The sequence below is a fragment of the Taudactylus pleione genome, unplaced genomic scaffold, assembly GCF_031769625.1.
Source record: "Taudactylus pleione unplaced genomic scaffold, aTauple2 ptg000316l, whole genome shotgun sequence".
Classification (NCBI taxonomy): Eukaryota; Metazoa; Chordata; class Amphibia; order Anura; family Myobatrachidae; genus Taudactylus; species Taudactylus pleione.
Window position 1 is genome coordinate 7,252,818 of NW_028284717.1, and position 14,870 is coordinate 7,267,687.

General features: G+C 41.5%; 1 protein-coding gene across 1 annotated transcript in view; it reads left to right on the forward strand.

The window, feature by feature from the left end:
• Positions 1-14,870, forward strand: part of ROBO1 (roundabout guidance receptor 1) — a 607,752-nt gene that overhangs the window by 481,524 nt on the left and 111,358 nt on the right. Inside the window, exons 4-6 of the mRNA XM_088442732.1 lie at positions 8,070-8,190; positions 11,192-11,330; positions 11,520-11,647. Of these exons, the coding sequence (XP_088298858.1) occupies positions 8,070-8,190; positions 11,192-11,330; positions 11,520-11,647 (388 nt within the window). The remainder of the gene's footprint in view (positions 1-8,069; positions 8,191-11,191; positions 11,331-11,519; positions 11,648-14,870) is intronic.

Below are 14,870 nucleotides of genomic sequence, written 5' to 3' on the forward strand. Positions count from 1 at the left end.
ACCTATTTAAAAATGGGGGGGGGGGGGGCACTGATGCTCTTTCTGGTACAGGGCACCAAAATGTCTAGTTACGACTCTGCATATAACATACAACTTACACACAGTACATACAGTAGTACCAACTGTGCCGATTTTGGCAGTATAGTCCTGACTTGCGAACCTTAAAAGGGACAGAGCTTAAATGTAGATGGTTGTTTTGAGCATATTGTGGGCTAGTGTTTGGCAGATTCAGGTCAGGGATTATTTTGTCCTGATTTTCCATGTATATAAATGATGAATTTGTATAAGTGGAGAATTCTTTACACACTTAGGGGGAGACGTATCAAGCCTTGGAGAGAGATAAAATGGTGAAGCTCTGCAATGCAACCAATCAGCTTCTGTCAGTTACCTAGCACAATTGTTGAAATGACAGATAGTAGCTGATTGGTTGGGCAACTACTCCACTTTCTCTCCCTCCCAGGCTTGACACGCCTCCCTTACAAACTTGATTGTTTTGCCTTTTTCCTTCAGTATATAAGCAGACTAAGTAGTATGACAGGGAAAAAAGAACAACAGTAAAGAATTGTCTAGGATTTAATGTTAGGGTAAATTAAGCCTACTTTGAAACAGAATATATTTCCTGAACTGCACTTATCTCGGTACTGAGCAAATTTTCCGTGAGAAACTCACAGAGCGAGAACAAGAAGTGATATTGAACACCTGCTCTCTACACTCACATATACCATCATGAATGCTGCTCTGTGTCAACAATTCAAGTTATTACAAGTGCCTGAAATATTTGCTACACGGATTCAACTATCGGGCGAGGAATAAAAGTCTTTTTTGAAAGCACCAATTAAAATAATAACTCACAGATGGTTAAACTATGTCAGCCGTGCTTTAAGTTACTCTACTGGGTCAGGATGCTTCCTCTAGACCAGGGGTGGGGAACCTTTTTTCTGCCGAGGGCCATTTTGATATATATATAACATTATTTGCAGGCCAGGTGAGGGCCACGCCCCGTCCGTGTGATGTCACATGGGGACAGGGCCACAATCACCAGTGATTACAGCAATGCCTGGAGCATCCTCAGGATGCTTCAGGGAGATGTAAGGGCAGCGGTGTGACCATGTGAAGCGCCCTAAGGATGCTCCAGGCGGCACTCCTGCATAGATTATGGTCGCAGGGTGCCATTTTAGGCACCCTGCTATCCAGATGAGGCTAGCAGAAAAAAGCTCAGAGGGCCAGACCAAATGATTCCGGGCGCCTTATATGGCCCCCGGGCCTGAGGTTTCCCATCCCTGCTCTACACCCTACATAATACTAAACTGTACCTGTTCTATACGAACTGTGGTGGTGGCCATTTGGTGGGCATTCAACTGTTGACATCACTGAGAGGGGCTCTTTTTAATATGAGTGTATACTTGCCTATTTTTTTCTACCTCCCCACCTGGAGATCCCAGAGAGGAAGTACAAGGGACAGGTGCATCGAATTGCATCATCGAGGCCACGCTCACTTCAGAAGAAAGTGAAGTGGGATCTGGGATGGTGGCCGTCTCTGTTGGGAATCCGGGATGACTTCCCGAAGCTGAGAAGCCTCCCGGACATTTCAGCAAGTATGATGCTTGGCATTTACCCTGTAATCATTATGACCCAACTTCCTTTGCTGTTGGGTGGTTGTACAGGAGTTGTGTAGCATTAGACCTGACCCCCTGTATTAAAAATAAATTCTAGGATTGCCAATCTGTTTACCGTGAATATACCATAATTTAGCTATTTACCATGATAACCATATGCCTATTTGTATGAGTTTATTTTACAGCTGTAGTTATTTCAATTGGTGCTTAAAAATACCAGATGACCTATGCACTCTGGCCCCCTGTGTATACACATTCATGCTCTCTTTTACACCGGACATCAGAATAGCAGTAAGCAGGGTCGAATCTAGGACATACTCACCGACTTTGTATAAGTGCTTTCCGGGAACAGCGCGGAGAGCTGCTGCTGCAGGCCAATTTGCGGACTTTCATGAAAGGGGAGGGGCCTAATTACAACAGTCCGCCCCTTTCATGAAAGTCCGCGATTTGCAAGTCCGCAAGGAGGGGACGGGGCTAAATCATGCAAATCACGTCATTTAACCCCTGGCCCCTCCTCGTGGACCCGCAAATTCCCCATTAAATCTCCCCACCCTGCCCGCTTCACTAGGAAGTGAGCAGGATGAGGGAGATACCTTAAACTTCCGGGGGTGCAGGGGGGCTACCCGAAAATTCTGGTATAAACAAGGGGTGTTCGAGAGGTGCTGCCGCTCAGAGCACAGGGCTTAGGTGCGGCACCTTTACTGCCCCATGGTACCCGTATTTGGCTTTCAGGGTACCTAGAAGGGAACCCTGCAGTCTTGAGAGTCTCACTAAGTGTGTCTCTCAGATGCACGCTTCTTCCTGGTGCCGGCAACCCCACCCCCTTCATGACGTTGGCCAGGACTGGTGGAAAATGTGGTAAAGCAAATTTAATCTCTAACTTTAGCGCTAATTGTGCCTCTTGGGATCTGACTGTTCAGCTCACACCCCAAATTACCAGATATGTCCAGTTTAGCTACATACCTGTGTGGAAATTGAAAGAAAGTGGAACTCATAGCTGAGTAATGTTACCCTAATACCAGTGCCAGCCCAACTGGGACCCAAACAGTTTCCAGGCAATGATCCAAATGTATTTTTACTTGATATTTTTGGATGTAGCTAAAATACTGTACTAGTTTAACAGAGTTAATTCCATATTGCATGTTGCGGTATATATTTAATAATGTAGTCAAGTATTTTAGTCTAAACAATCTTTAAATATTTAATTTGCATTTTAAATTAATAAACACTACAGCACTTGACATATCTCTGCACTTTAAATATGATTTGGTGTTTTAATTACTCAGCTTTACATAGAGCATTAACAAAAAAAAATCCCTGGTGTTTAATTAACATACGTCTTTGAATTTGTTTGTGTTAAATCAATAAGTTGGTTATTCCCTAGGTGATCAAAATGAAGTCTGGTAGACATGAATCTAATTGCACACTGTATACATGTTTGTCACTGGCACATTTAATATGCTTTATTGTAAATCTCAGCTTGTATCCAAAAGAAGGAGGGTTCCCGAATGTCTCGGCTTTTGACACTGGAAATGTTTATTGAGAAATGCTCGTTTTCCTCACTTTCAGAATTCTGACGCTTTTAGATCAGTGATATAAATGGAAAATGTTCCTGTAAAGTAGTTTGCTGAAATTGTCAGGTATAACAGATATTGTTTGTATGTATGAAAGAAACTGATTGTCACTCAAGGATGTTGTCATCTGTTTGCAATATCTGGGCAGAAAGTGGTAGAGAATTAACGTATGCGATACATCTATGGCTAGAGTTTGCACATTTTAAATTGGTCCAATCAAAATGTGCTCCTAAATGATTATGCCAGTGGTTCCCAAACTTTTTTGAATCATGGCGCCCTAGAGTATCAACATGTTTTCCACGGCACCCCTAGGCCAAAAGTTTCTTATTGAGAAATTAAGCAAACTTTTTTCAATTAAGTCAATTGTGTTTACCTGTTATACTTAGTCTCATTAATGTGGTGGTGGACAAGATTGTGCTCTGGTTGTCCACATGTTTGTTGATTGGTGGCCAACAACAGTGGTTTTTCCTATCACCTTGACCATAAATATTTTGATTTGGTTGTGGACCTCCAACCCAAGGCTCCCTTGCAAGTACCCGAGGCACCCAGTTTTGGAATCACTGGATTATGCATTCATTGGGAGACAAAGAATTCTTGGAATGATGATGATCGATGATCAAGAAGCACACTGGGTTAGAGATTTATCAAACCTGCCATAGAGGGCAAGTGAAGGTGTTGTCCGATAGCAACCAATGAGATTACAGCTTAAATTTATCTACTACTTTCTAAAAAATGATAGCTACAATCTGATTGGTTGCTATGGTTAAAACATCCACTTGTCCTCTTTAGCAAGTTTGATAAATCCCCTCCACTGTTAGTATTCACAATATACTAACTCTTGAAAAATAAATAATAAAATGTATTGTGCATTTCACTGGATCCAATACATACAGTATGATCTATTGATCTCTATTGTGTGATCCAATTCCCCTTCCAAGATATATTATCAGAATAGACCGTGGCAGTTGCTTTTCTATTTCCCAATATTAACACTTGTGCAGTCACATTGCCAGACTTGTAAAAGATATAAACCATTTTTTTTCCTAGCGATTTATTTATTTATTTTTTGCATTCTTAATGGTATGCTCATTAAAAAAAAAAAATAATAATAATAAAAAAGCATTATGCATTGCCGCATTAGGTCTATCCTTTTCAAACCAACAACGCAAGAGGCTTCAATATTCTCTTGTGTGAAATGTTATACTTTTTCCTTACTATAACGCTCAATCTTATTCCATTCATCCATTTTGTCATCCGTCTTATTTAGTGCTTGTGAAGGGAATTATTGCAGTCGTGTTAATGAGGCTTCCATGAATTGTATTTTCCCCACATGCTGAAAAGACAATCCGCATTTCACTCCCGGAACTACTCAATAAAACGTCCTTTTCCTGCATGTGAAACCCTGTGTTATTGCAGGGCCGAAACTAGGAGTTTTGTCACCCGGAGCAAGGCCATAATTTGGTGCCCCCCCCCAAAAAAAATACAACATAGAGGATGAAAATGGTGTGTGGTTTTGTGCCACAGTAATGCTCCTTATAACACATTATGCCACACATTAATGACCCTTATAACACATTATGCCACAGTAATGCTCCTTATACATTAAACCACAGTAATTCCCCCTTACACATTATGCCACAGTAATGCCTCTTATACATTTATGCCACAGTAATGCCCCATATACATTATGCCACAGTAATGCCCCACCACACATTATGCCACAGTAAGGCCCCTTACACATTATGCCATAGTAATGCCCCATATACATTATGCCACAGTAAAGCCCCTTATACATTATGTCACAGTAATGCCCTTTATACACTATGCCAGAGTAATGACCCACCACACATGCCACAGTAAGGCCCCCTACACATTGTGCCATAGTAATGCCCCATATAAATTATGCCACAGTAATGCCCCTTACACTATATGCCACAGTAAGGCCCTTTTACATTATGCCACTGTAATGTCATTTTCAACACATTATGCCACAGTAATGCCCCTTATTCATTAAGCCACAGTAATGCCCCTTATTCATTAAGCCACAGTAATGCTCCTTATAACACATTATGCCACACATTAATGACCCTTATAACACATTATGCCACAGTAATGCCCCTTATACATTATGCCACAGTAATGCCCCTTACAACACATTATGCCACAGTAATGCCCCTTATACATTAAGCCACATTAATGCTCCTTATTCATTAAGCCACAGTAATGCCCCTTATTCATTAAGCCACAGTAATGCCCCTTATACATTATTCCACAGTAATGCCCCTTATTCATTAAGCCACAGTAATGCCCCTTATTCATTAAGCCTCAGTAATGCCCCTTATTCATTAAGCCACAGTAATGCTCCTTATATATTAAGCCACAGTAATGCTTCTTATACATTGATGCCACAGTAATTCCCCATATACATTATGCCACAGTAATGCCCTTTATACATTCTGCCACAGTAATGCCCCTTACACATTATGCCACAGTAAGGCCCCTTACACATTATGCCACAGTAAGGCCCCTTACACATTATGCCACAGTAAGGCCCCCTTTACATTATGCCACAGTAAGGCCCCTTACACATTATGCCACTGTAAGGCCCCCTTTACATTATGCCACAGTAATGCCCCTTATACATTATGCCACAGTAATGCCCCTTATACATTTATGCCACAGTAAGGCCCCTTACATATTATGCCACAGTAAGGCCCATTGCACATTATGCCATAGTAATGCCCCATATACATTATGCCATGGTAAAGCCCCTTACACATTATGCCACAGTAAGGCCCCTTACACATTATGCCACAGTAAGGCCCCCTTTACATTATGCCACAGTAAGGCCCCCTTTACATTATGCCACAGTAGGACCCCATCTCCCTTCTCTTACATGCTAGGGCCATGTGGTGGCGCGGGGCGGGGTTGCCACACAGTGGGCAACTGTCAGTGGTGCCATCAATGTAATGTGGCGCTGCTCACGAACCAATTGGAGCTCACGGACTGGCAGCCTCTGCTGATTAGCTGCCGGTTCGCGAGCACTGATTGGCTTGCGACCGGCACCATATTAGACTGACGGTGTCTCTGTGCCGGGATGCGGCTCCAAACCCACAAGAGCAGCAACCTAGCCTCCGGGCAGCCTCTCCCCGGCACCCCCTCAAGTCCGGTACCCGGGTCACATGCCCCCTTAGCCCCCCCTAGTTGCGGCCCTGGTTACTGTGTACTAGTCATTGATTCAGCTTAAAATAAGGATTCAATGGGTTAAAACCCAGAGGGTTCCTGTTCTCGCAAAGTTTTCCTCGCAGCTCCTGAAGCTGCGAGGAAAAGTCCACTTCTGGGTCTTAATGTGCAGGGTAAACATTGCTAATTGAATAGGCTGGCTAATTGGATTTTGTCCTATGAATGTTTATAGTGACACTGTAGTATGGTTGCCCTTTGAGTCTGTTTTACGAAAATACTGATCTAGATGCTGTGTTAAGATGTATTATAATTCAGAACTTGTGTGTGTGTTTATTTACACTTGAAAACTTTCAAAGCAAAATGTAAAAACGTATAGTATATTTATTATAGCAAAGTAAAATATTTATCATTTTGGTCAATGTTTAATAACACAAATGTAAAACAAAAAAATCATGAATCAGAAGTTTCTGTAAACTACTGCACTGACAGTGTCGCTATCTTACAATGTGCAATATTTAGCAAAAAAATAGTTTCAGCATAACAGTCTGAGGGGGTCTATTTACTAAGCAGTGTTAGGAGACAGAGGGCCTGATTCAGACCCGGTTGCAAGCGCTGAGCACTCGCAACCGGGTCGATGGTGGCCCACAGCGCATGCGCACGATGGAGCCGCCTCCGTCGTGCGCATGCGCGAGACCCGGCTACCGACCGGCAATCCGTCACTCCGGGTCTCGCACCAAAGGGGGCAAGCTGTCGATGTTGAGTGACAGCTCGCCCTGTTTGGTGGGCGGGCTGGGGGGGTGGCTGCCCAAATGGAGGCGTTCCTGAGGGAACGCTTGCCGTTTGGGGGCGGCCCCACTGACATCATGAGTGATGTCAGTGGAGAGCTTCCGACTCTGTTAGAGCCGAAAGCTCTCTGGGGCTTGCGATGAACAAGACCCTACCACAAGGGTCTCGTCACAAGCCCAATGGTCGCGATGGTCTCCTTGACCATCGCGACCATCATCGTGGCCACTCGCTATAGCTGTGGGTGGTTACCCACAGCTACGCGAGCGGCCAGGAGGCCGCTCCTAAAAAAACCAGCGCCCGCCCTGATTCAGAGCGAGCGCTCGCTTTTTGTGAGCGCCTCTGAATCAGGCCCAGAGTGAAAAGTGATAAGGTGCCAGCCAATCAGCTCCCAACTGTCATTTTTCAAACACAGCCTGTGAGATGACAGTTGGGAGCTGATTGGCTGGCACCTTATCTCTTTCTTATCACTTTTCACTCTACCTCCTAACACTGCTTAGTAAATAGACCCCTGACAATCTTATTTATTAGCATTGTGTAAGCAATGTACTCTGTAACCGGGTTGGGTATGCATTCTGCACGCCGGTATGCCGACTACATCCCCTGTAACCCATGTCTGGTCTGGTGTAATATGACAGTTACCAGATATACCTATATAATATACCTGCTGATGTCAGAGGGGGTGGCCCAGGTGGGAGATAAGGTGGGTGTCGCACTATGTATGGTGTTGCCCCTGTCTGTACAATGCTGCAATTTGTGGCAGCCTCGTTGGCGCAATTCACTGCGTCGTCGTAGCTCTCTGGAGGCAGCAGGCAGATCCTTGAGGCTGGGAGAGTTGGCGAGGAGGGTGGCCGGCTACTCAGATACCAGAAGATTACATACGTTCAATGAACAAAAATTCATTATTTTTCAGATACGAGGAGGAAAGCTTATGATCACCTACACAAGAAAAAGCGATGCAGGAAAATATGTCTGTGTTGGAACCAATATGGTTGGAGAAAGAGAAAGTGAAGTGGCGGAACTCACAGTACTAGGTAAGAGAAATATGGTTTAATCAGCGCTGTCCAGTTTCTTTTTCCCATTAAATGTAAATATCTTTTATATTGGTTGTTTTGTATTTTCCAATAGAACTTATGTGGTAGTTGTTATTACTGTGTAGTAAAATGCAATTCTCTAATAACTAATCAAAACAAAACAATAAATTAGCCTAATTATATTCCTTGGGTTCGTTTTTATATTTATATTTTTCCCTTGTAAAGGGGACTCACGGGCATATTTATTCATTTTGTTTTTTACAAAAATATTGTGTGTTAACAAAATTATTGACTCCTCTGCAATATAATTTACCGAGATGCAGAATAAACAGGTGCTTAATAAATGAAGGATGGTACTAATATATAATTCAATTACAGTACAAGGACTGAGACATTTATTAAACAACGTATGCTGTGAAATACAATTTCTGTGCTATACATAGGGGGGAAATTCAATTACCCGTGGTAAATTACTGTGGGCAATAACGTCAGATAGCTTCGGGCTTTAACGCAATCAGCCTCCTGCATTCACCCAATAGCCTTGTTAACGCACAGTAAACACCGGTTATCGGGCGTTAACGCACAGGATCCGTGATAAGTTCACAGACCTATGTGTTAATTGGCAGTTATCACCCGATAACTGCACAGTTAACGGGGATTTCTTTTCAGGTCTGAGGAAAACTGAAAATAAATCCCCGATAAGCGGGGCCAATTGAATACTGTCTGGCAATCAATTACCACCCATTCATTTAATGGGACTAATTGAAACGCGCCTATAGTGTCCTAGGCAGTCGAGGGTCGGAATAGGGTGATTTGTTTATAAATACAGGGGTATTTGCAAATTTTCCTGAATAGAACGTTTCCTCATTAGCTTGAGAACAGGCAGCTCACGTCACTTGAAACCAGTAGCTTTCCATGTCAAAATACTATAGACTAAAAACACTTGCGGCTCCAAACGTGCAAATCATACTTTACTTATAAAATGTTAGTGAGTCCATGATGCTAGGATGGCAGGATAAAATCATTTGATATAAGAAGATTTGCATGGTTTCAGTGTCTTTGTGGATAGTTTTGTCCCAAAGATCTGTACGAAAACATTTAGAGATGTAACATGTAGATAACTTCAAACCATCAACAAGAGATACACAGTGTGACCCTTTTTTGGGAAAACATTAATTAGTTTACACTGCATTATTGCCGCACCAAAAAAAATTAAAAAGTCCCAGAGGATAAAATGCTTTTTGTTGAAACAGGTGCTGTTTGTTATTTTTGGCTGTAATAAAGAGATTTTTTTTCTGATTGCCTGTCATCATAATTATATCTTCTGGAGAAGAGCACTAATCCTGAACAGAAAGTAATCATCATTTTTCACATTCTCCTCATAGTGATAACTTGGTCACAATTATATATTTAAAAATAACAGTGTTTACGCACATGGAGTTACTTTCTGACTTGTAGCCTCTAATAAAAGGGTTGTGTTGCCATGTTTCTCTCTGATGAATAGCTAAGAGGGGCAATTGTGAGGAACCTAGGGCCAGGATCGCAGACAAGAGGCAGTTACCCAGGTCTTAGAACCTCTATAGGCAACATACAGTATTGTTTTGTGTGTTTGTTGTTTTGTTCTCAGTCCTATATTCAAAATGAGCTTGGAAGGAATAAAGCCGCTTAGATATACTGTAGTTGGTTCTCATGTAATTAAAAGCAGACATATTGTAATCAAATACAATTTAAAACATATTAATTTGTCTCAGTTCCACATCTTAACTTTTGGCAAGGGAAGAGGAATGGCATTTTTTATACATAGCCAGGGATGCCACAACATTTTTTATGTTGAGGGGGGGGGGGGTTGGGCAAAATACATTAGCTAGTATATATATATGTATATACACATACTAGCTGATGTACCCTCTTTCCCCTTGGCAGACCTTACATATTTAGTGTTTCCATTTAAATCTCACCACTCCAGTAACACATTAATCCTTCACCTCTCTAGTAATGCATCCCCTCCCTCACTGCTATAGTAAGACATTCCACTACCTCACCTCTGAGGTAACACATTATCCACACTCACCTTTGTAGTAACACATTTCCATCCCTCGCCCATGTTGTAACACATTCCACATTCCCCTCCCTCACATGAGTAGAAATACAATCCCTCCGTCACACCAGTAGTAATACATTACCCTCACTCACACCTGTAGTGGGGTGCCTCTAATGGTGGGGGGTGTTTGTATCCAAGGGGGGAGAAAGAAAGTACAAAGGGGGAGTTGAGGGGAAGAGGGGAGGAATATTATAAAGTGGGCGGGGAGAAGGGTACAGGGCTGGTCCCAGAGGAGGGAGCCGTTACTAGCCATTGTAGGGCTCAGAGCTAGGTGGAAGGGTAGGAAATTGGCAGAGAAGGCCTGTGGTGAAGCAGCTGGAAAGGGGAATATCTTCTAACTGTTATTTTTCAAAAACAGTCAAACAGACAGCTGATTAGTTGGTTCTTGGGGGTTGATGTATCAAGTAGTGAAAAGTGTGGAGAAGTGAACCAGTGGAGAAGTTGATCATAACTACCAATCAGCTTTAAGGCAGCATTTGTCAACTACAGTCTATAAAATAATAGGTAGGAGCTGATTGGTTGCCATGGGAAACTTCTCCAGTGGCTCACTTCTCCACACTTTTTTCCCTGCTTGATACATACTGTAAACCCCTTGGTATCTCTCTCCACTTTATCTCTCTCCAATGTTTGATACGTCTCCAGATTGAGCGACCACATTTTTTACCCATCGCTATCCAGTGTCTGATAAACCCCAAACTGGCTGGAGGAATCCTGATAAAGTTTAGTCACCTTTCCGATATTTGTCACATGACACAAACCCAAACTCTGAAGTGAAACTGATAAACTTCAACAAAATGTGATATGACCCAGTTACACTTTAACTCATGCTCCATGTACTGTTCTGTACTGACTGAGATAAAAGGACGACCACAGCATCAATCGGTTTGTGTTGCATTGCAGAACGACCGTCCTTTGTGAGGAGGCCCAGTAACATGGCAGTAACAGTAGACGACAGCGCTGAATTTAAATGCGAGGCTCGAGGCGATCCCGTTCCTACTGTCCGCTGGAGAAAAGATGATGGTGATCTGCCTAAAACAAGGTGTGGTCAAGCTTTATATCAAGTAAATATAGACAATAAACCCTTAAATGCCAAACTAAAATATAATGCAAATCCATTCTGACAGTGAATAGTACACCAGGCACAACATCCAATGCGTTGGCAGTAGAATAATTGGACTATGAAATAACATGTGCTAATATATTATAATGCTTTTATAATGTATTGAAGGTATGAAATACGGGATGACCACACGCTGAAAATTCGAAAGGTAACAGCCGGGGACATGGGATCGTACACGTGCATCGCAGAAAACATGGTCGGCAAGGCAGAGGCATCAGCGGTATTAACTGTTCAAGGTAAGGCTTGCTGACTCGTCTCCATTAGGGCAATCGCATCAGGCAAAGCAATATACTGGTCATTAAACTGGTAAATCTAGCAAAAGAATCCTATTTATTCACAGACAATATGTTTAATTACAAGAGCTCAAGAGATGGAATTCAGCTTTAAGTAATTTTCTTCCACTTGTAGTTTAAATAAATCATGTTTAAAGTGACATATATTTGCCAGGACGGATTTTAATGAAATCACATTTACATCCAACTCTGAAATGATGTCTGTCACTCTCCACTGAATACAAGAACAAAGAGCGCAACGCGTCTTGCAGGTCTTTTCATTTGCACGCTGCCTCTTTTTTTTATAGCGCCTCATTCATGTTACATAATGTCGCGCTCTGTGCATATTTTATGTCATTACATAGTCTCATCTGAGCATTTTAAATTAAACAAGATAAACATCTGTGACGTTTTTGTAGTTCACTTTTGTCTCATCTAAAGCTGGCGACTTTAGCAATTATGGCTTATCAAATGGCAATGTCATGCATACACAGGGCGCAATGCTAAATCATCAGATAAGATGGCGGTGCTTTATAAATATTGCCTAATAAAATTAATTATATTTGGAATACTGTATCCCCTTATAATAATTAATTAAGAAGATCCATCATATCTGTGATCATTTATTGTAGGGTGTATATTATTTCTCATAATACACAAGTTTAATTAATAAAAACATAACACGTTGCACACTGACACACAAAAACACACACACACACACACATAGTAGAGATAAGTGTACTTGGTTCTTTTCGCCAAATCAGCGCAATAGGATTTATTTTATTGGCTATCCAAAGCACATGATACCCGGATAGCCAAAAAAGATGCATTTTTTGAGAACTGAACATAACCGAGTCAAACCAAATCGCTCATCTCTAATATACAGTGCAAATGTGTGTGTGTATATACTCACACACGATTTTTGGCAGGAAATATCCGAACTTCGCGGGAAAATTTTAACCTATCCGAGCCTGCACATCCCATATATATATGTATATATATGTATATATATATATATATATATATATATATGTAATATAGTAATTTTGCATCTGGCCATTCGATTCTTCATACCAGCCGACAAGCCAGGCTGCGTTTTCGCTGCCCTCCTCACACCACAACTGGCCCAGCTAGTGAGATGTTTGGTGAGTTGCGTAAAAGAAGGCACTGGTCTCGGTGTCTCCACTGGGACAACAGTGCCCACCTGCCAGTGAAACCTTGGGACAAACAGAGTAGATGACTGAAGAATACTATTCCCTGCTTGAAGCGGAAATGGTGCAAGGGAGAGGGTAACAGGTGGAGACCCCGCCATCATATAGGTTTTGAAGATTGACCGAATGAGTATGTCGATTAGAGAGACTAACAGAACACACATAATATTCCCTTTCAAGCTCTACATAGTAAATATGGATCATGTTCTTTCTGTGGGAAAAAGCCATCTGTATGTTTGCCGGGAGCAGATTATTTGCTCTGAACTTCCGACTGTAATCTACAGCTCGTCTTCAAAGAGGGATAAGAGCAGCGTAACTTTGAGGTTCAGTGTTTCAACTTTCATCACTTAAACAATGTTTACTTTTTGTATTGATTCCCTATGTTAAAAGCGCCATGAAAAGAAGCACACTTCTGACCCGGTTACAGGCAGCCTTCACATGTCTCTGCTGCCAGTGGTATTTCTCTTTATTCTATGGGAATCTCAGGAGTAAACAGAGCTTATCCTGTGTGTCTTCTTGGCCACTCTTTAAGATAAAAAAGATACAGTACGTGAACCATGATGATTGATGCACTATACCTTACATATCAGCAAAAGAGACCTTGTATGATGCTAAACGCAGTATCTTGCTAAAGTATTCAGATTATATATTATATATATATTTACAGCTAGTTTATTGCAATTCTCAAACTGATTTCTTTTAAAAAGACAATATTGTCAGAAGACATGTCAAAAAGAAAGTAAAAGCTAAAATATATGGATTGCATAGGTACTATATGCGTAAATGATAGTTAATGCTTAGTAGAACCACCTTTTTCCACTAATAACAGCTTTAAGTCTATTTGAGTTGACTTCTAGATGTCTACTTACCCTGCCCACTAATTAGGGGTATCATGGTATAAAGTAAAATTGTTTTCCTTCATGGACCGATGTTATACTAGTACAGTGACGGACAACTGGGGGCCCAAAGCTTCTTCCTGCTTTATAGTTAGATCTATTTGCTATAGCTGTAACACTTGTGTAAAAGAGATGTTGATATGTTGTTAATACACATAGGTCTCCCTTTATTTGATAAAATGTATTGATATATTACTGAGAATAAGATGTGTGGCACTTTTTGAAGGTTAATGAGCTGCCCAATGCGGCCCAAGAAATGTATCAAGTTGCCTATCGCTGTGCTTGTACAACCGATTGTCTTAGGTGCCATTCACATTTATCCCCATACTCAGAAGTCTGTGTACCCAGAGCTTATTACACAGAGGTCAGTGGGAGATAACACCAATGGTCTCAGCACCCCTTATAGAAGCACCCATTGGCATTGCCAGGGGCACTGTACATGTATACAAACTGGTTATGCTTCAGCTTGAAATGAAACGTAACAACTGCCACATTCCTGGTGTACTGATGGGGTGGGGGTGGGGTAACCCTCTTTACACCACGAATATTAAATAGAGTATGTAATAGCAATATGAGGAAAACTTACAGTGAAACGGCTACACTGCTGTCTCTAGCAGCGTAGAAACCTGTGCTGTGTTTATTCTGCAGCATAAACTTTCTAGGTTGCACTTTATATAAAATATTTGGTAGAGAAGGTAATATAATATGTTTCATTTGTACAATACACATGTAGACAGAAAGACCAACACCCAGCCCATGAAAATCCGGCCCTTGTCAACGTGTGTTTTGATGTACTGAACAGCTGTGACACAGATACAATCTTTAATATATTAAACATTATATTTTGGGAGTTTTTTTTCTGTACTTTGGTGCCTCTATTAATTTGCACTTTTGGAATATTTTCTGTAGATAGCTTACAGGTTTAATTAGATGTATGACAGACCAGTTCCTGAGCATTATCCACTAGCTCACAGGGATGGGTAACATAATACTTTTCGGGACCTCACCGGTGGTTCTTAGTCCCATAAGAGAGGGGCCACACATTACATTGGCAGTGAAACATCAGATCACATAGCAAGG